This window comes from Diceros bicornis, chromosome 34 (assembly GCF_020826845.1).
Source record: "Diceros bicornis minor isolate mBicDic1 chromosome 34, mDicBic1.mat.cur, whole genome shotgun sequence".
Lineage (NCBI taxonomy): Eukaryota > Metazoa > Chordata > Mammalia > Perissodactyla > Rhinocerotidae > Diceros > Diceros bicornis.
Genome location: NC_080773.1, coordinates 24,253,471 through 24,272,597, shown reverse-complemented (window position 1 = coordinate 24,272,597; position 19,127 = coordinate 24,253,471). Strand labels below are relative to the sequence as shown.

The 19,127-nt window shown below is 59.5% G+C and overlaps 3 protein-coding genes across 7 annotated transcripts; 2 read left to right on the top strand and 1 right to left on the bottom strand.

Annotated features, from left to right (window-relative positions):
- The first annotated feature begins 518 nt into the window (after positions 1 to 518).
- On the top strand, positions 519 to 6,567 carry DBP (D-box binding PAR bZIP transcription factor). Its single transcript, XM_058529761.1, has 4 exons — positions 519 to 1,128; positions 2,050 to 2,460; positions 4,066 to 4,277; positions 5,882 to 6,567. Exons 1-4 carry the CDS (start codon positions 990 to 992, stop codon positions 6,095 to 6,097), a joined length of 978 nt encoding a protein of 325 aa, XP_058385744.1. The 5' UTR covers positions 519 to 989; the 3' UTR covers positions 6,098 to 6,567.
- SPHK2 (sphingosine kinase 2) lies at positions 6,555 to 14,852 on the bottom strand. 4 transcript variants are annotated; one of them, XM_058529751.1, is made up of 7 exons: positions 14,606 to 14,852; positions 13,453 to 13,609; positions 10,107 to 10,575; positions 9,074 to 9,223; positions 8,874 to 8,968; positions 8,667 to 8,782; positions 6,555 to 8,251 (listed from the first exon to the last, which is right to left on the bottom strand). In XM_058529751.1, exons 2-7 carry the CDS (start codon positions 13,489 to 13,491, stop codon positions 7,159 to 7,161), a joined length of 1,962 nt encoding a protein of 653 aa, XP_058385734.1. In that variant the 5' UTR covers positions 13,492 to 13,609; positions 14,606 to 14,852; the 3' UTR covers positions 6,555 to 7,158. The 4 variants fall into 4 exon arrangements, with proteins under 4 accessions (XP_058385734.1, XP_058385733.1, XP_058385736.1 ...); XM_058529750.1 differs by lacking the exon at positions 14,606 to 14,852 and adding an exon at positions 14,269 to 14,597; XM_058529753.1 differs by lacking the exons at positions 10,107 to 10,575; positions 14,606 to 14,852 and adding an exon at positions 14,269 to 14,597.
- A 147-nt stretch (positions 14,853 to 14,999) lies between these two features.
- On the top strand, positions 15,000 to 18,913 carry RPL18 (ribosomal protein L18). Of its 2 annotated transcripts, none has more exons than XM_058529764.1 (7): positions 15,000 to 15,021; positions 16,202 to 16,288; positions 16,643 to 16,750; positions 17,223 to 17,321; positions 17,882 to 18,005; positions 18,226 to 18,295; positions 18,796 to 18,913. In XM_058529764.1, exons 1-7 carry the CDS (start codon positions 15,019 to 15,021, stop codon positions 18,869 to 18,871), a joined length of 567 nt encoding a protein of 188 aa, XP_058385747.1. In that variant the 5' UTR covers positions 15,000 to 15,018; the 3' UTR covers positions 18,872 to 18,913. The 2 variants fall into 2 exon arrangements, with proteins under 2 accessions (XP_058385747.1, XP_058385746.1); XM_058529763.1 differs by lacking the exon at positions 15,000 to 15,021 and adding an exon at positions 15,816 to 15,836.
- Positions 18,914 to 19,127: the final 214 nt, after the last annotated feature.

Sequence of the window (19,127 nt, the reverse complement as noted above, 5' to 3'; positions counted from 1 at the left end):
GTAGTAAAGAATAAGCAGCCTTCTAGAAACCGATCTCCCCCTTCTTAAACCCCACGACTCGGCTTTTTGGCCTCTTGTTCCCCAAAACAGGCATTTGGATATGCGGAGCCGCTTCCCTCACCCCCGCCCTTACCCACCTGCCTGGTCAGGCAGCACGCGCAGAGCCATGTGCTTCCCCCTCCCGCCTGCCTCATTGGCCCGAACTGGGTCACGGTTCCGCCCCCAGCGCCGTCTCCCATTGGGCAAATGTAGGTCAGGGTCCCGCCTCCCTCCAGAAGGAAGGCAACTTCACGCACTGAGCCCCTCATGCGCCCTCCCGGGCCTTGATGGATCCAGGGGTCCCATTGGCTGTGCGTCTCGAGGGGTCGAGACGCGATTGGCCCGCGCTTTCAGCCGGAGGGAGGCACGCGGCTGGGGTGCATGGCCCAGGAGGCGGGAGGGGCTGGGCGGGCGCGGGCGCGGGCGGGGGCCGAGAGGAGGGGTGAGCGCTGTGGCGTCGGGTGTTTTGGTTTGGTGTTTTTTTTTTCTTCCGCGAAAGAAGTTTGCTTTGGCCACGCCTCAAGGCAGCCGCCTCCTCCTGCCCCCTCCCCCGCCCCTCCACGCACACCTCTCGGTGCAGATTGCAAAGCGCCTTCCGTTGAGAGAGCAGCAGATTTTGCAGGAGCCAGGCTCGCCCACCTTGTAGAAGGAGCGCCTTGTGTCCCCCATGAACTCTCCGTTGCAAAGAGCCGGCCGCCTGATTTGATCACCCCCTTACCCGGACTGCATGGTCTCCTGGGACCCCTTTGAGTTGCACGTTTCTGCACCGAGGACTGCAAATCCCCGTTGCTCCTACGATTTGCACTGTTCTGGATACTGGAGGCTTGCAAGCTACGCTCGCCCGCCCCTGGGCAGAGACACTCGCCGGAACCACAGGAGTGTGCTGGTGACTGGCAGGCCAGTTCTTCGCCTCTCCATGAGCCCGTGAGCCTCCGGGCAGGTGCCCGGCGATGGCGCGGCCCATGAGCGACAGGACCCCGGCCCCCCTGCTGCTGGGCGGCCCAGTTGGGGCCCCCCCTGGCGGGGGAGCGCTTCTTGGGCTGCGGAGCCTTCTGCAAGGGACCAGCAAGCCCAAAGAGCCAGCCAGCTGTGAGTTCTAGCCCCCACCTCGCCCAGCTCAGATCAGACACCTACCCCCTTAGGGACTCAAGTCCTGGAGGGGGGTGGGGATGGTCCACAGCTATCTCCTACGTGCCGAGAGTCCATCTTCCCAATCTTTTTCTATCCAATTACTAAGGTGTTTAGGGCCCTAGATCCCTCAGCACCCAGGACCCCAAAGTACCGGCTCTCAAGCCTGCCCACCCCGAGGACCCAGGAGTCCAGGCCCCCAGCATCCTCCTTTCCGAGGACCCGAGTCTAGGTCCCAGCCCCCTCTTCCTTTTGGTTTCGAGAATCTGGACCCCTGGGCTCCAGGGAGGAGGGAGGGGGTGTGTCGGATGCTCACACGGTAGTGACACGGGCTTGGGCGGGGCCTCCTGGGGTCACATGGAGTCTAGGGATGAGGAATGTGCCCCAGGAATAGAGCCCCTTCCTGACCCTTACAGAGTGTGGGGGCGGGGAGAAGGGGATGCGGTGCACAGGAAGAGGGGGTAGGTTACAGAGGAATTACAGAGCTGTCATTTTTTTCTCTCACCTGCCCAACCCTCCACCTGCCTGTCTGAACTTCCGTCGCCCTTCTGTGTCTCTATCCCTTCCCGGGTCTCTGTCCCCATGTCTCTCTCTGCACTTCTGTCCTCCCCTCTTTGAGTCTCTCTCCCCTACTCTCTGTCTCTGCCGCCCTCGTCTCTGTCCTTTCTCTGTGGGTCTCTCTCCCTCTCTTGAGTCGCTGTCCCCTTGTCTCTCTGGGTCCTTGCCCTCCCTCTCCCATCCCTCCTGTCTGTTCCCTCTTTCTGTGGATCTCCGCCGTGTGGGTCTCTATCCCCCCTTTCCTCGTGTCTCTCTGACTCGGGGTCTCTTCTCCACCTCTATTTTCTCCCTCCCGACCCTGTCCGGTCTTTCCCTGGCCCCCAGGTCTCCTGAAGGAAAAGGAGCGCAAGGCGGCTTTGCCGGCAGCCACGGTCCCTGGGCCGGGCCTGGAGACGGCGGGCCCGGCGGATGCCCCAGCTGGGGCGGTGGTGGGCGGCGGGTCCCCGCGGGGGCGCCCAGGGGCCGCACCTGGCCCGAGTCTGTTGGCGCCGCTGCTGTGGGAGCGGACGCTGCCATTCGGCGACGTGGAGTACGTGGACCTGGACGCCTTCCTGCTGGAGCACGGGCTCCCGCCCAGCCCGCCGCCCCCCGGTGGCCCATCACCCGCACCCTCGCCCGTGCGCACGCCCGCACCGTCCCCTGAGCCCGGCTCCTGTGGCTCGGCTTCCCCTCGCTCCTCGCCGCGGCACGCCCCCGCCCGGGCTGCCCTCGGGGCCGCCGGCGGCCACCGCGCAGGTGCGACGGCGGTGGCGGGGCGGGGCTTCGGGTGCAGAGGGCGGGGCTGTGCGGCGCTGGGGGCCGTCCGGGGTGGTGGGACTGGGGCTGCGCGCGCCCGCATTCTGGGTCTCCTAGTTGAGGGAAGTCGAAAGAGGAGTTTGGATTCTGTGTCTGCTAATGGATCAAGGGCTGGGTCTCCTGGATCCATAAGAAAGGAGGGACTGGGGACCTCAAATTCCAGGAAGCCTCTCTAGTGGGGAGGTAGTGGGTGGACTTTTCTGTGGGACGTGGGGACAAAAGGGCCAGATACTCGTGGAGCCGGCACTGGGAGCCCAGAACACCAGAGTTATTTACTGGAGAGTGGACTGCGCCCCAGAATCTGGGCCCAGAGTCGGTGGAACTGTCGTTAAGACCAGAACTCTGGCCCTCTACAGGGAGAAAGCGAGGATTGGGCACAGACTTCTGTTTCCCCAGCACATAAGGGGCCTGCAGCCCTGGTTCCTGGGTCCACCATTAGAGAGGGGCTGGGGCCCGGGGTCCTGGAGCCCTCCAGAGGGGAGAAGGTCGGGGATCTTCACTCTAGGTCTTCCATCGGGGCGAGGAGTGAGCTTCCTATATTCCTGGGAGAGCGGGGGCCTGGGATCCCAGAATCATGTGTACCCCAGTGGCGAGGGGGTTTGGGAGCCCGGAGAGAAGGTGGAGGGGACCGGTTCTCATGTGTTCCCCAGAGAACAGGGGCTTCTGTATCCTTGGAGGCTGAGAGATTCGAGCTGAGAGGCCCCAAGAAGTAAGAGGAAAGGTGTGCTCCCTCTGGCACCTTGGGGTCTCCCGGGACAGACTGCAGGTGGGGGATTCCTGAACACAACCTACCCCTAGTGCGACCTCGCGACAGAACCAAGGCCCTCCCCGGCCGCACATTCCTGAGCCACGTGAATCCTCTCCCCCCTCCTCCGTGCTTCGTGCTTCGCGCACGCGCGGTCGCGCGGGAGGGGGCGGGGCCTGGGGAACGTGAGGGCGCCCGTGGCTGCAGGGGGGGCGGCGGGAATGCAGGCGCCGGCACGTGACTCGGCCCTGAACCTGTGTCCTCAGCTGGCCCCGGCTTGCTCGCTCTTAAAGGCACAGGCCGCCCCTCCTCTTAAACCAACCTCCTGGAATCTCAGAACCGTTTCCGCTTCGTTTCCCTAACTCTTGAGAGCCAGTAGCTCTTAAGAGGCTAAGTTGAGGTCTTTTCAATGCATTTGATTCTTTTTCCCTCAACAGCCTGGAGTCTAGGCTTTGGTCAGGGATTCAGTAAGAAGGATTCAGCCTAGACTAGAGGAAAGAAGCTAACACTGACTCTGAAGCCCTTAGGTTTTACAAGCTATAGCCCAGACTCATATGTTACTTCGGGCAAGTCAGGTATGATTGGGCCCCAGTTTCCCTGTTTGTAAAAGTTCATTCCACGATTTCTGAGCATCTTGTGGTTTAGAGAACCTTCATATTTTACAGTAGGGAGGTTGACCCCTGGTGGACCTCATAATGGCCTTCCTTGTGGTGGATATGATGCCCGAGCAGAGAGTAGCCTCTGGGAACCCCCTCCCCCAAATAAATACACACTCAGGTGACACATTCTATTTCCTCAAGGCCTGACCTCTCGGGACACACCCAGCCCTGTGGACCCAGACACCGTGGAGGTGCTGATGACCTTTGAACCCGACCCCGCTGATTTAGCCCTGTCAAGCATTCCTGGCCATGAGACCTTTGACCCTCGGAGACATCGCTTCTCAGAGGAGGAACTTAAGCCTCAGCCCATCATGAAGAAAGCTCGGAAGATCCAGGTGCCAGAAGAGCAGAAGGTGAGCACTGCTGGATGTAAAACACAGGCTTGGCCGGCAGAGGCCCCACCGCCAGAGGTGGCCCGTTCCTCACCCTCAGGCCTGGGCTTCTCACGGGGATTAGCTCTCAGGTTCTCCTAACCTACAGCCAAGGATCAATTCGCCTTGGCCATGGGGTGCAAGGGGGCAGAGGTTTGGGCTTAAGATTTATGAAGATAGTATCATTGTGGGATGCAGACTCAGCCAGCCCTGCTCGACGTGGTTGTATAGGCTTGGAGCTTCTTGTATCGTTAGACCCAGAACCCTCACTGGGGCAGGCTTCAGGCTCTGCTGGGCTCAGTTGCTAAGGACGGCATTTCTTAGCAACGGGGTATCAGCCTATTTCTTCTTAGCAGCCAGCCAGGCCAGGGCATCCTGATTTGGGGCATCCTTTGGAGTGGTTGCATCTGTGTAGGATGCAGACTTTGCCAGCCCCTCTAGGCCTTGTTCCTGGGCCTGGCTGGACAGCTCCTTGGCAAGAGGCCTCAGTTCCCATTAGCAGCCGGGGCCACATTCTGGTTTGGGGTGCTTTGGGCAGTCACTGCATCCTTGTAGCATTCTGTCTTTGCCAGTTCTGGGGTCTCCCCCAGCAAAAGGTGCCTGGGCTTGTCACAAGACTTTGCCATGCCGTTGTGTAAGTAAGACACAACTACTTGACGCAACCAGAACCAGCCTTTAAACCAAACCTAGACCAGTGTTTTCTCCTGCCACAGGGCCTTGTTGTTAGGGACTGGATTAGCCCTAGCAAGCAGGAACTAGGCTTAATTAAATAAGGGTGGAGGGGCATCTTTCAGAGCTCTGGGTGGTCCTTGTTACTAAGGAGTGGTCCTCCTCAGCAACCAAATTCCAGGACTGGAGAACCTAAGCATAATGGCGTGGGGAGGTCTCAAGATAGGCCTTTTTGCTAAGGGACAGCTTGTCTAGCAACCAGGGCCTGTTGGGGAAGAGGCAGCTCCCTGGCCTCCGTTCAAGGCTAGTGGGTCAGAGACTGGCTGCATCACTGGCACCACTTAGACCTCACTTTTGTTTGCTGAGGAGGGATGAGGTTGCCTTGGCAACCAGGTCAAAAGGCCTAGCTCTGGGAGGATTCTATGGGACACTAAACCCCATCACTAGGGAGCCTAGGCTTCTCTTAACAACCAGGATCTGGAAAGGTGATACATAGTGATTATGCTTTTATGATTATATATCATGATAATGCTTTTCACTGGAAGAAGCCCTCAGACCCTGAGTGCCTTGTTGCTAGGAAACAAGCATCCTTAGCAACCAGAGCTAACTGCAGGCCCTTGTCAAGTGAGGAGGGCTGGGTTCTGCTTTGCAGTGGAGACTTGAAGTCCAGTTGCTTGGAGTGGGAGGCTGTCTCATACCTTAGCTGTTGCTAGGGGTCTGCTCTCCTTAGCAACCAGGGACCTAGAAGGGCTGACCTTTGGGTACCCATCCCAGAGGAGATCCATCCTTTAGGCCCCACTGCTGGTCAAGAAGCAGCCCCGGGGGTGTCTTAAATGCCCTCTGGTCCTTGAAGGCACAGGCAAAGCTGCTCTCCAGGTCCTTAGTGCCTTCCCACCCTCCCACCCCCCCACCCCCAGGACGAGAAGTATTGGAGCCGGCGGTACAAGAATAACGAGGCAGCCAAGCGGTCCCGAGACGCCCGGCGGCTCAAGGAGAACCAGATATCTGTGCGGGCGGCCTTCCTGGAGAAGGAGAACGCCCTGCTGCGGCAGGAGGTGGTGGCCGTGCGCCAGGAGCTGTCCCACTACCGCGCCGTGCTGTCCCGCTACCAGGCCCAGCACGGAGCCCTGTGAGGCCGCCCCCTACCCTCACGGCGGATCTCTCCTCCGTCTCGCTCAGACTGGCGCCCTGACACCCTCTTCCCTCCCCGCCCTGTGGCCCACGGCCGGCCAGCTGGGTGCCCCAGGGACGTGATGATGCAGATAAATACATTTATATTTTTAAGAAAAAGCGAGCCTCCCCCCTCCCTCGCGGGGGCGGGGAGGGTCTTCAGTTGTGTGCCCCCGGCACGACGGGGACCCCGTCTTCCCACCGCCTCCGTTAACACGATCCTGAATAAATCTTGAGAACCCCAGAGCCAGCTGTCGTGGGGGAGGAGGCAGCTCCCTGGCCCGAGTTCAAGGCCAGCGGGTCACACTGGCCCCAGTCCGTGGGCAGGTCTGGGCTTTGGGCCATAAAAGGCAGGAGCCACTGGAAGCGCCGAGTCCGATCCCTCCCACGGGCTGCCGGATGGAGGAAGGGGCGAGGGCCTGAGAGGAATGAAGCGACTGCCTTTATTGCATAGACCTTTTCAACTGCTTTGAAGATTGGGGTCGGTGGACGCACAGGAGACAGAAGACAAGGGAAGTGAATTTCCCCGCCCCCATCCGCGGGGGGAGGAACATTAGTGCAAATCGGGGAGCAGGTCCCGGGCAACCTGCCCCTCCTGGGCGGATTGGCCAGTCAAGTGGAGGCACCGGAGTGTGTAGGGCGAGACCCGGTCCTGACTGGCCAATGTACTAAGGCCTCCCCTAGCCCGTGCATTCCAGGTCCCGTCATTGGACGGCGCGTAAGTGGCCCCGCCCTCAGCCGGCCTGGCCTTCTCTGAGCCAGACGCGGGGGTCTGGAGCGGGCCCTGGCCTTATTAGTCAGGCACTAACATTGGGGCGAGCACTTTTATCTGTGACCGTGACGACCCCTTGGAATTCGGGCCAAGCTCCACCGTCACCTCTGGTCCGCTGAGGGCGGGCGCAATCCTGAGACAAGGCCGGGGGACCTCCGCCCTAATTCTAGCAGCCAGGCCCCGCCCCCTGGCTCAGGCCCCGCCCCTTGGAATGTAGGGCCCGCCCCTGACGGACTCCAAGCTTGGTTAGGTTCAGGGTTCCCGCCCCGGGCGGCCAGGAGGCCCAGTGAGCAGCGTACCGAGGCCCGGATGCACCTGCGCCTGTAGCGGCCCGTACTCCACCTGCTCCCCGTCCACCGTGAGCACGCCGCGAGGTGTGAGCGGCTCGAGGCGGAAGGCACGAGCTGCGGCATAGCCCAGCTGCGGACAACCCAGGCTGAACTGGCTCCCGCGCTCCATGGCCAGGAAAACACGCAGCAGCGCAGCCCGCGAGATGCCACTGCGCACCCAGCACAGGTGCACCAGGCCGTCGTCAAAGCGCGCGTGGGGAGCTGCCACCATGTCAGCCCCCAGGTGGCTGGGTGAGATGGCCAACATGAGCACAAAGTCCCCCTCCAGCGTCACCCAGCCTGGGGGTAGTGGGGTGCCCAGGGGAGGAAGCAGGTCGTCGGGCGGGCCCCCAGTAGAGATGGCTGCTGGGGCATCAGGGGTGGGAGGCGGGAGCCCAGAGGATGTTGGCATTTCTGGGGCTCCCTCAGTGATGGGCGAGAGTAGAGCTGTCTTGGGAGATCCAGGGGGTGAGGGCACTAGTGGGTCCGGGGACAATGGAGCATCCCCAGCCCCACCCCAGTCCCCCGCCAACTCCAGGCCCCCACCATTGACAGACAGGATGGGCAGGGGCTCAGGTGAGCTAGGGGAGGTCAGGGCAGGCTGCGGCAGGGGCAGGGGCAGGTCAGACACTGAACGATGCAGCGGTGAGTGGGCGACGGGTGGGGCTGGGGCTGGGGCCAGGGTCAGCTCTGACTTGGCTCGGGGCAGGCCCTGGGCAGGGGTGGGTGAGGCAGATTCCACAGTGGCAGGGAGGTAGGAGAGGCGTCCGCGGTAGGTGTGCAGTGTGGCCAGGCCCAGCATCGTGCCCAACGTGAAGCGGGCACTGCCCAGGGCCCTGAAGCGCTCGCTCTGGATGTCCACGTCTGACACAAAGCCCCAGGCCACAGCCAGGAAAGAGAAGCAGCGGGAGCCCGAGGCCAGTGTCACAGAGAGCAGGTCCAGCGGGTGGCCGCCACCCCGGCAGAGCAGCAGTGAGCAGTTGAGCAGCAGGTCGATGCCCAGGGCCGGCTCAAACCTTCACAGCCAGAGATGGGTGAACAGTGAGCAAGAGTAGAGGGCTGGGGCAGAGACACCAAGTGCAGGGGGGAGCGGACAGCAGGAGGCCAGGCAGGCCACATCCCTGGGCCCACCGCAGCCACCTGGCCACCTCCAGATGGCCTCTTCTTACGGGGCCAGGTTCCCTGTCAGTTCTTTCATTCCATAAGCATTCACTGGAGGCCAGGCAGTTCTAGGTACTAGGGATACAGTTGAGGACAAATGGCCAAAACATCTGGGGGGGTATGGTGAGCATCCAACAGCCACACTGATGGACTCGACTGACAGTGGACTGGCTGAGGGGCAGATGTGCCAGGTCCCTGTCACCCCAGGAGGGCTCATCCCTCCCCTCATGGCATCCTCAGGCTCACCCAAGGTAGGAGCACCCCACCTACCCGCCATGCTGGTTCACAGCTCCGGCCAAGGCATTGCCGGAGCCACAGGGAAGGATGCCCACGGGTGTCTTCACAGCCTCTTCCCAGTCGGGGCGATCTAGGAGTCCGTTCAGCACCTGGAGGGCGGGAGAGCAGGCACCTGGGTGCTGGTCCTGGCCTCTGCAGTTCCCCAGGGCGCAGGGTCGGGGGAGGGGGCTCCTGCCTTACCTCATACAGCAGCCCGTCTCCCGACACTGTGACAATGCCATCCCACTCGCTCAGCCTCAGCCCCTGGACCAGCTCTCGGGCGTGGTTCTGCCGTTCTAATGTGGGCAACCGGGAGGTGAGGCAGACTGGTCCACCCCTACTCCCCAGGACTCAAGAGTCCTAGCCCCCAGTCCCACCTTCCATCCTGACACCGCCCTTACCTGTCTGGATGAGGTTGAAGGACAGCCCAGCTTCAGAGATCATGGGCAGCACGTGGTTCTTACACCACTGCCACGCCAGGCCCCGGCCCCCAAAGGGATTGATCAGTAGGAGCAATCGGGGCGGCCTTGGCAGAAGCTCGGGGGTGATTTCTGCAGAGAGAGGGAAAGGAGTCTACAGAGGCCAGGGTCCCAGGCCCCTCACCTCAGAAATAGTAAGTGCAAACAGCCCCTTATGCAACTGGTGGAGGGGTGGCACCGGAGCCTGCGGGGAGTTAAAAGTTTTTTTCTCCCAGGCCTCACCTGCCCAGGCCCAGGTGCGGAGCCCCGCCCCCCTCTCCCAGGTGCTAAGACAAACGCATGGCTCAGGTGTTTAATCCTAGTGCCCTTTGGACCCACGTGTGGGAGGAGGAAGGCAAGCTGTGGTTTCCACTTTCCTCACCCTCCAGACACCTGGAGCCCAGGATCAGGTTACTCCACTGTGTGAGGCTCCTTCCCTGTCACCATCCCCACCAGGGCCCCAGGCAGCCAGCAGGATCCTGGAGGACCAAGGGAGGCCCAGCAGGTGGGGGCCCTGGAACCTTTACCTTCCTGTGCCAACTGAGGACCCTGGGTGGGGGCCTCTGCCCAAAAGCCTTCTCTGACCCCCCCACAGGCTGGATTAGATACCACCACTGAGCCCCTGGAATGCATTAGGGGACCTCTGTGAGGGGACCCTGGGTGGTGACTGATTACGTCTCAGTCTGCTGCTCTCATCAACTGGGGAGCCTCTGACTCATCTGTGGTCAGGACCTTTGGAAGGGGGGAGGGGACCGAGACAGAAATCTAGCAAGAGAGCAGACACAAATCATTTCTTTCTGCCTGTGATTTTGTTCCTTCCGCAGCTCATCCCTGTCTGTGTACCACTCTTTCCATACAGACCCAGAGAGACACATCACACAGACACACACAGAAAGGTAGAGACAGATGCCCACAGAGGGAGATCCACAGAGACACCGAGGTGGCCCTAGGACAGAGCAGCTGCCCAGTGCCTCACCCCCGTCCCCAGGCAGCGGCAGTCCTCGGAGCAGACACGTGAGGGCAGTGGCCCAGCGCTGGGCCTCAGTGCGGTTCTCCTCGTAGGTGGCCGCCCCGTCGGCCCGAAAGGTGCGTGCGGCTCTGCGCCGGCCCCCGCGCCGGCCCCTCGGGTAGGTGTAGATGCAGAGGTAGGCTGCTGGGTCCAAGGGGCTGCTGCTCCGCAGAGTGCAGCAGCCTGAGACCTCAGCCAGCGGGACCAGGCCACCCCGGGGCCGGGCTTCAGGCTTTGGGCGCAGCCGCTGTATGTGTAGGGCCTGCGGTGTGAGAGTGAGGGCAAAGCGGGGGCCGCGGGCTGGGTAGGAGCCAAACTCGCCATGCAGGAGTGGAGTGCTGGCGGCCAGTGGTGGTGGTGGGGCCATGGCCTTGGCCCTGTCCAGGGCACTCCTAGACCTGTGGCCCCAGCTCCAGGTCAGCTCCTGGTGCGGCCTCTGTGGGGAGGGAGGAGGGCAGGAGTCAGAGTCCAGGACCCTCATGAGAGGGAGGCAGGGGCAGGGCCTGTGGACAGGAGGAGACAATGAGGGGCAGTGACAGTGACATGGAAGCACCAGAGACAAACAGACTCAGACAAGTGTGGGGAGACTCGGGGGATGCAGAGTGGAGGCTGGTTAGACAGGAAGGCTGGCATCCTGTAGGGTTCACAACCAGGCATGCAAAACATTCATTTATTTATTCCCCCAATGATTATTCAGCACCCTGTATGTGTCAGGCCCAGCCAACACAGCAGGGAATAAAAGAGACAAAAATCCCGGCCTTCCTGGAGCTTGTATTCTAATCAGAAGACAGAAAAACAAGATAAAGAAGTAAAATATATAGTGTGTTGGATGATGATAAGGGCTTTGGGGAAAAATAAGGCAGAAGAGAGAGATCAGGATGGTGGAGACATATGAAGAAATGGACACGCAAAGACAGAGAAAAAGACAACACATACACGGAGTCATTTCCAGATGCAGAAGGGAGGGACGCTCAGACACAAAGAGAAAGAGGGATAAGGTCTGAGAGCCAGAGAAACGCTGAGAGAACCAAACAGTTGCAATGAGATGAAACCTAGGATGATGCGAGATTCTTAGAGAGGAGAGTGAGAGTTAGGGGCTCCAGGAGCCGTCTGAGAGGCAGAGAGACAACAGAGTTAGAAGGCAGAGAAAGAGCAGATAGGCATGAGGTAGGGGATGTAGGCAGCTAGAGAGACTGAGAAAGGGACGTGACATGGAAGGACTAAGGGGTCACAGAGCTAGAGGAGCCACACGCAGGCACCTGCAAGGGACAGGGGCCAAGAGCTGAACCCCGAGCACTGACCTGGGCGTCTGGCCGCATGCTCTCCAGGGAAGGGGTGGGAGCAGGGCCTGAGGTCCCCTCCCAGAGGCCCTCCCCCTGGTCTCTACCCAGCTTCTGCCTCGTCCTTTCAGCTCAACTTTGTCCCCCATTGCTTCACCCACCCAACAACCTGCCAGTCCTGCCACTCACATTCCCCGGGCCCAGATCTGTCTCAGACACACCCTCATCTGTGGACTCACCCTCAGGAGCCACCTCTGCCCCCTGCCCTGGGCAGCTCCCTCAGGTCCGACTCCTAAACTCAAATCAGGCCTGGGCTCAGAGCCCCAGATCTCCCACAGTCCTGGGCCTGAGTTTCTGTCCCTAGGTCCCCAGGTCCCCATTCTCTCCATCCCCCAAGTACCCCAGACCTGGGCCTGGGTCTCCATCCATAGTTCCCCCCAATCCCTAAGCCTGAGCCTCTGTCTCCGGTTCCCCCGGTCCCGGGCCTGCATCCCCGCCCCGTTTCCAGAACCCAGCCCCAGACCTGGATTTCCATTCCTGGATCCCTCAGTCCCGGTTCTGGTTCTCCATCTCCATCCCACACCCCTGGTACCCCTGTCCCGGACCTGCGTCTCCGTTCCTCTTGGTCCCTCAGTCCCCCAGACTCTGGTCCCTGCCCCGACCCCCGCAACCTCCTCACTCGCCGGGTCCTCGTCCAGGCGGCCCCTCGAGTCGGCACCAACTGCCCCCATCAGACCTAGGGGCAGGGGGAGGGTGTGCATCCGTTCAGCCAATGGCCGTGCAGCCGGCCTGAGCCGCACCAATGAGGGCGCCCGGGGGGCGGGGCCAGCCGACTCGCGAGCTTGGCGAAGGGGCCTTCGAAGGGAGAGCCGGAGAACTGGGCGGGGTATCGCGCTACGCGAGACCGGCCGCCATCGTAGGTGAGGGCACACGCGCAGCAGAGGCGGCGTCACGACCCCAAAGGCAGCGCCTCTGTCGCCATCTTTGTTGAAGGCAAGTGGGCCTGTCCCATCCATTGCGTTTATAAAAGAGAGGGGCATGGGGCAGGAGGTCTTTAGCGGCAGATAGAGAGACTGACCCTAATACAGGTAACAAAGACCCAGAGATATGCAAAGAGAATTTGTAAAAGAGACCTAGAGAAACCGAGTCAGGGGCAATAAGAGGCTTAGAGAGAGAGTGTTGTCTTTTTCAGACAGTTACAGAGAATCAGAGAGACACAAAAAAGGAAAAATATAAACAAAGAGACAAAGACAGGAGAATTGAGAATGTACAAGGTAACGACACAAGAAAACCCAGAAAATAATGGACACAGATAGAGAGAGACGGGAACAGACACTTCTGGAATGAAAACCAGGGAGAGAGGCTCATAAATTCACAAAATTTACCTTGGCTCCAAGAGTGGAGGCAGCACGACAGAAACATCTGTGCGGTGAAGGAGCCAGTTACGCCACGTGGCAGAGACACAAGGAAAGAGATGGGGTGAGATGGTATCTGAGGCAAACAGCTAGATCAGGGGTGAGGGAGGGAAAAATGGTTGGAGGCCCAGAGGCTGAGAGGAACTGAGACCAAGAGACAGAAAGCAAAGAGCTTGACAGAGAGAGAGAGGCAAAGACACGATGAAACTGAAAGAAATCAAGGCAAGAATAGTATCAGGAGACCTTGAAACAGACAGGATTGTAGAGAAATAGACACAAGCAGAAGGAGACAGGCACAGAGCTTGCTAGAAAGAGATTAATGGAGGAAGAATTCATTTCTTGCCAAACAATGTATGCTGTGTTCAACCCACGGTAGCAACAGATAATATATGCCAAAGAATGATCCAGCGAGAGAAAGACAGAAACCCAGTAAGATGGAGACAGGGAAACACAGCACCTGAGCTTGGGGCCCCAGGAGAAAGGAGGACAGACACACTCACTCAAGAGGCTGGGACTCCAAGGCAGAGACCAAGTCACAGAGACAAGGAGCAGGGACAAGGAGGAGGAGGAAATTGTGTCCCAGGGCACGGTGAGCTTGACTTTCAGATGGATCCCTACCTGGTCCTGCTGCTCCTCTGCTTCAAGGTGTCCATTCATCTGCTGGCCCTCTGCCGTGTGACCCCCATCAGCAAGACCCTGGCCCTGGGACGGAGGCCATGGGAGGGTGGTATGGGCAAGGAGTCAGGCCTCACTGTCCAGGCTCTGGCGTTTGGCTCTATGGAGGAGAGGTGAGTAAGTAGGGGCACGTGGAGAATACAGGAGGCCAGGCTGGACGTGCTGGAGGCCCAAGAGGCAGGGCCTCCCTGAGGAACGAGAAAAGAGGGGACAGGCCAGCTTCATCACTGCCCCAGCCAGTCCATTTTGTCCCACCCAATAAGGGCTAATAATAGGAGTGGAGGCTAATTGAGCACTTACGCGCAAAGCATTGTCCTAAGCATTTTTACTAATTTATCTAATGATGGAAAATACCCTATGTGCTATACCTGTTATCATCCCCCTTTTTGCAGATATGGAGAGTAGGGCACAGAGATGTTATGTGGCTTGCCCAAGGTCACACTGTCAGTAAGTAGCAGAGCCAGGATTTGAATTTGGTTACAGCTGGCAAGGCCCCCTCTCACATCTTTCCAAGTCTCTGCTTCTCCCTGGATCTCCATCTTCCCCCTCTTTCTGGGTCTCCTCACCCCTTGGGTCTCCATTGCCCCCAACCTCGGTCTCTGTCCACTCCCTCTCTGGGTCTCCATTTCTTCTCCGCTCTGAATCTCTGTCTCCCTCTGAGTCTCTCCTCCCCTCTCTTTCAGGAGCTTTTAACCCATTCCCCCTCCACCCCATGCCCCAAGCCCGGGGCCTCAGTGTGCCTCTTCCGCGCTCCAGTACCGTGCACATTCCTCACACCGAACCCGCTGGTCCACTTGAATCTCTCTGGCCGGGAAAAGCAGCCCTCACGTGGCAGAGGCTGAAGAGGGGTCAGGGAAGGGTCAGCTGGGGGCAGAGGGAGAAGCGGAACCTAAAAGGTGGAAATACTGGATGCGACAGACTGGGTTGCAGCAAGATCACGTCCGGTTAGATCTCAAGTAGGACTTCCCCAGTGCGGCCGCGCCTGGAAAGCGCAGCTCGAGATAAGGCAGCGGTGAGCCTGATAAGGAAACGCCCTAAGCGTGGGATAAGAGGTTTCCCAAGGTCCAAACTAGTCCCTCCAGCCCCGCCTCCTCACCTCCAATACTCGGCCCGCAGGGTCTTCCGGGAGCCACAGAGAGGCCGTCGTCGTCGGGCCAGAGCGTCACTACACGACGCGTCCTCCTAGCTCCTCGCGGCATCTCTCGGTTCCAGAGCCCTTTCTTCCGGAAGACTATCGAGAACAGGGACTGGATAGGGCCAGAGAGGCTCCCAACGTGCTGGCCCTTCCCTCCCTGACGTAATGTTTGCTCCCCTCTGGAAGTTCCTCCACCCTTTTCCGGCATCTCCCATCTAGCAGGTCATCAGATTCACCATAGAGAGGCTCGAGGCCTGGTAGAGCGCCGCGTCGCGCCCAGGTGACGTCACGTAGGCGCCACTGGCGGCAGGCTTTCCCCGCCCACCCCGAATCGTTGCTTTCTTTCCGGACCTGGCTGAGCAGGCGGCGCCATCATGGTGAGCGCGCTGTGCCGCTTTCGGGGCTCGGCCATCCGCCGCCATCCGCCGCGGTCTTGGGCTGGGGATGTGCCAGGGGGAGGCAGGGGTTCCGGGGGTGTCCGAAGGAGGCGACTGCCGCGGTGGGGAGCTGTTTGCGGGGGCCCGAAGACCAGGGATGTGTCGGTCATATCAGCCTCCGGCCCGTCCTGTACTTTTCTGTTATAGCTCCCATTGAAAATTCAGGTACAAGGAGGTTAAGTGATATGACCGGGCTCACAGTGCCAGGAAGTGGCGGACCCGGGATTCAGACCCCGGCGCTGGTCCCACAGCCACTCTTAACCTCTTTGCTGCCTCTACCCGGACCTGTCACTCCCCAGCCTGGAAAGTTGGGTTCTGGGGGTGTCGAGCGTCCGTTGTCCGGATTTGGGGGCCAGGCAGCTCTCCGTTCGCGTCTCAGCTCCCTTGCCCACCTGTGATCTTGCTTTCCCGGCCTGCGCCCCAGTTGCTTCATCTCGCCGTCTGGGCCACATACATTCTGTCTCATATCTGAGTTTGGGGAGAAAGAAGTCACGGGAAGTATTCTTCACGGGTTCTTGCATACGTTAAGGATAAATAGGAGCTATTAATGATTAAGTAGTTGTTTGCAATTCATAAGATAGTTTAGGAATATCTCAGGAAAGCAGGCAGGGGGTGTGTAGTTGAAATCATGGGCTTCCCTCAATTTTCTTCGCGCTAAAGCGGACAACTGCCTCGTGAGGTTGTTGAATTCAAGGAGATAGTGCGGGAAAGGTCGTTCTAGTATTGGTTCTGTCCAGAGTAATTTCTAGATGAAAGTTCGTTGCCATTATCATTACTTAGAGCCTGCCCTTGTTGAAACGTTTTTTGTCACCGTCTATGTGTGGGAGCAAGTTTGGGGAACTTGAATAATACTTATATTGTTGAAAAATAGCAACTTAAAGAATTAAGACGTTTTATTGAGTTAATGCGTTTCAAGGCGTTGCATGCCATGTGTTGAAAGCTCTGCATTTGGAACTAGCTCTTTCTTACACAGTGGTCATTTGAGACCCAGAGGATTTAAGTGACTTGCCAAGAGGTCTCCCAGTGGTGGGCCCGGAGATAATTAATAATTGAGAACGTAGATGGGGTGGGGAATCTGCCAGATTACAGTTGGGTCCGTGGTCTCCCCTTCACCCCACAGGGGGTCGACATCCGCCACAACAAGGACCGAAAGGTTCGGCGCAAGGAGCCCAAGAGCCAGGACATCTACCTAAGACTGTTGGTCAAGGTGAGGCTGGGGCCACCCCAGAACTGCAGCTTCCACAGCCTCTATTCCAGAGCCTGGGCTTCTCCCAGGGGCCTGCAGGGCAGGCTCGCATCTCTGGTTCTGGCCCTGAGCTTCTGGAAGTTCCCTGTGTTCAGCCTCTGGGCTGTATACGCTTAGGGGGTGGGGAGGGGCTTTCCTGGGTCCCTGCCAGGAGGGCCCTGGGCGGCTCTCCCTGGAGCTCAGTGGGATGGGGGAAAGCCATCGAAACCCTGCTAGCCCACACCGTCGTCTCTTTGCCCCTTCATTAGAAAGTTGGGGGGCAGGGGGAGAGTGCGTTTCTCAGGTTCTCATTCTTCCTTTCCCCGTCCCCTCCAGCTGTACAGGTTTCTGGCCAGACGAACCAACTCCACCTTCAACCAAGTAGTGCTGAAGAGGTTATTCATGAGTCGCACCAATCGGCCCCCCCTGTCCCTTTCCCGGATGGTGAGGGGCTCATGGGGCGCATAGCCAACCTGGGGAGCGGCTGGATCGTGTCTGGAGCTGGGCTCTGGGAGGGTGGGCGGGCTTGGAGCCTGGCTGTTGGCTAGTTCCCCTTACCTGGTGGTGGGCGTAGAGTCCTCAGCTTGTAGCTGAAGAGCAGGGCTGTTCCACTGGCTTGGTCTCTTGGCCTCGTTTTCCTTCCCATTGTGAGGTGGAGGGGTGGTCGTAGTGGCTTCAGGTCATATAACACCCACCCTAGACGTCAAAAGCCGTCTGTAGGAGAGATGTGTTGAACAATCGGGAGATTTTCCCAGGCTAGACCTAAGATGAGGCCTGTGCAAGTTGGAGAGGTGTGGCATGGCTGGGTTTAGCCCTAAGGGGCACAGCTCTTGTTCCTCGGGATGCCTGACGCAGTGGGATTGGATTTAAACCCCAGAAGGGACTTTGTTGATGTGCATCTCTCCTCCCCACAAAGATCCGGAAGATGAAGCTGCCTGGCCGGGAAAACAAAACAGCTGTGGTTGTGGGGACTATAACCGATGACGTGCGTGTCCAGGAGGTGCCCAAACTGAAGGTGAGTGGGCAGGGGCTCCGGAGCACAGGCTTCTGGTGGAGTCCTGCAGACCGGGCTCAGCCCTGCTCTGCTGTGGTGCTCTCAGGCTGGCGATGCACCCTCAGTCTCCCCCCCGCCGGGTGAGGCGGCATCACACCTGTCCAGGTGGCTTTTAGGATCGAAAGGGGATTGTCATTGGTATTATTGATGGTTAGTGTCCCTGCGCAAGCCCCTTCTGGGGCCCTGTTGGCGGTGCTGGCTCTTGAACAGGCAGCCTGGGTTCAGATCTAAGTTTCTCTGCCATTTTGTCACCTCTGGACAAAGTCTTGGATCTCTAGCCTCAGTTTCCTTACACATATAATTTCAGGTTGTTGGGGTCTTAAAGGGGTTTCTAGAAGTAAGGTGGTAAGAACAGCTCTTATGAACTCAGGAAGCTCCCTCGGATTGGTGGTGGTGGTGGTGATCATGCCGAGCAGGCAGCTGGGACACCTCTGCTGGGCCAGGACAGTGGATAGTAAGTCCCAGCAACCCCTGGGTGGCCATGCAGGGGGTTCTGACCGCACCTGTCGTCTCTCCTCCAGGTGTGTGCCCTGCGTGTGAGCAGTCGTGCCCGGAGCCGCATCCTCAAGGCGGGGGGCAAGATCCTCACCTTCGACCAGCTGGCCCTGGACTCCCCGAAGGGCTGTGGCACCGTCCTGCTCTCTGGTGTGTGATGTGTAGTGGCTTCCGCCGCTGCAGGGATTGGGGGCCCAGTGTGTGGGAGGTGTCTGGCGTGAGCTGTGTGCCTCCTGCAGCCTTTACTTCCCCAGGTCTGGGAGGTCAGGGACCCCCGCCCCCAATCAGCCTCAGCCCTGGAGAGCGGCTCCTTGCCGGAGGTCTGGGTGCTGGGTCCCTGCCTGATCCCCCCCTTCCCTCCCTTCCCCAGGTCCTCGCAAGGGCAGAGAGGTGTACAGGCATTTCGGCAAGGCCCCGGGAACCCCGCACAGCCACACCAAGTGAGTATCCGCAGCCCTGCTCTCTGTCCTGGACCCTCCCCCTGCAGGTCTAGGCCCTACCGTGCCTCCAGCTGCTGCTGTGTCTCCCTCTAGTCCAGCCTCAGGCCTCCCTGGACTTCCCCGCCCCATCTTACCCACTTTGGCTTCGAGAGTCAGCTTAAAGCTGTGATTCCTCGGGCTCGAGCTCCCTGCGCAGCCAGCGTTAACAAATGCAGGCCCTTCAGGGCTGTTGCCAGGCCTGAGCCCGTGTGTCCCAGGTCCCAGGTGGAGCCTGGGTTTCTGATTGACGCCCTCCGCGGCCTGGTGCAGGCGCTGCAGCAGCCACTGCTGGCGTCTTCGCCTCCTGCACTGCCAGGCTTTTCCAGCAGCCGGCCTGATGTCACCCCCGGCGCTCTGTTAGAGCACACATGGCTCTGCTCCGAGGTCCCCGGGGTGCGAGCAGCCCCTGTCCCTGGCTCCTTCTGTAAGGAAGTTCACTCTTCACCCTTCTCTTCCCGCAGACCCTACGTGCGCTCCAAGGGCCGGAAGTTCGAGCGCGCCAGAGGCCGACGGGCCAGCCGCGGCTACAAAAACTAACCCCAGATTCTCCCTCGTTATTAAAAAGATTTTGGATGCTGACTGCTCTCTGTGTGTTATTAGGGGATGGTGGACGGGGGAGGGAGGGGATTGGAGCCTGCAGTGAGAACGCCTTTCGTTTCGGTTCAGTTCCGGGCCGATCCCATCTCCTTGAGTGGGGGATGAGCCCCTCCCTCTGCCGGGTCGGAGCCTGAGGGCTCCAGGTCTCCGCCCTCGTGGGGCGCGCCCTCGGCGGCTGGACCTGGACCTCTGGACC

Coding starts and splice junctions, on each gene's coding strand:
- RPL18 (XM_058529763.1), top strand. Junction 16,289..16,642: donor ACCTAAGACTGTTGGTCAAG/GTGAGGCTGGGG, acceptor CGTCCCCTCCAG/CTGTACAGGTTTCTGGCCAG. Junction 18,296..18,795: donor ACCCCGCACAGCCACACCAA/GTGAGTATCCGC, acceptor CTCTTCCCGCAG/ACCCTACGTGCGCTCCAAGG.
- SPHK2 (XM_058529751.1), bottom strand. CDS start 13,491: ATGAATGGACACCTTGAAGCAGAGGAGCAGCAGGACCAG. Junction 10,576..13,452: donor CAGAGGAGCAGCAGGACCAG/GTAGGGATCCAT, acceptor CCCTCCCCACAG/AGGCCGCACCAGGAGCTGAC. Junction 8,783..8,873: donor GAGACGGGCTGCTGTATGAG/GTAAGGCAGGAG, acceptor CCCGCCCTCCAG/GTGCTGAACGGACTCCTAGA.
- DBP (XM_058529761.1), top strand. CDS start 990: ATGGCGCGGCCCATGAGCGACAGGACCCCGGCCCCCCTGCTGCTGGGC. Junction 1,129..2,049: donor GCCCAAAGAGCCAGCCAGCT/GTGAGTTCTAGC, acceptor CCTGGCCCCCAG/GTCTCCTGAAGGAAAAGGAG. Junction 2,461..4,065: donor CGCCGGCGGCCACCGCGCAG/GTGCGACGGCGG, acceptor TATTTCCTCAAG/GCCTGACCTCTCGGGACACA.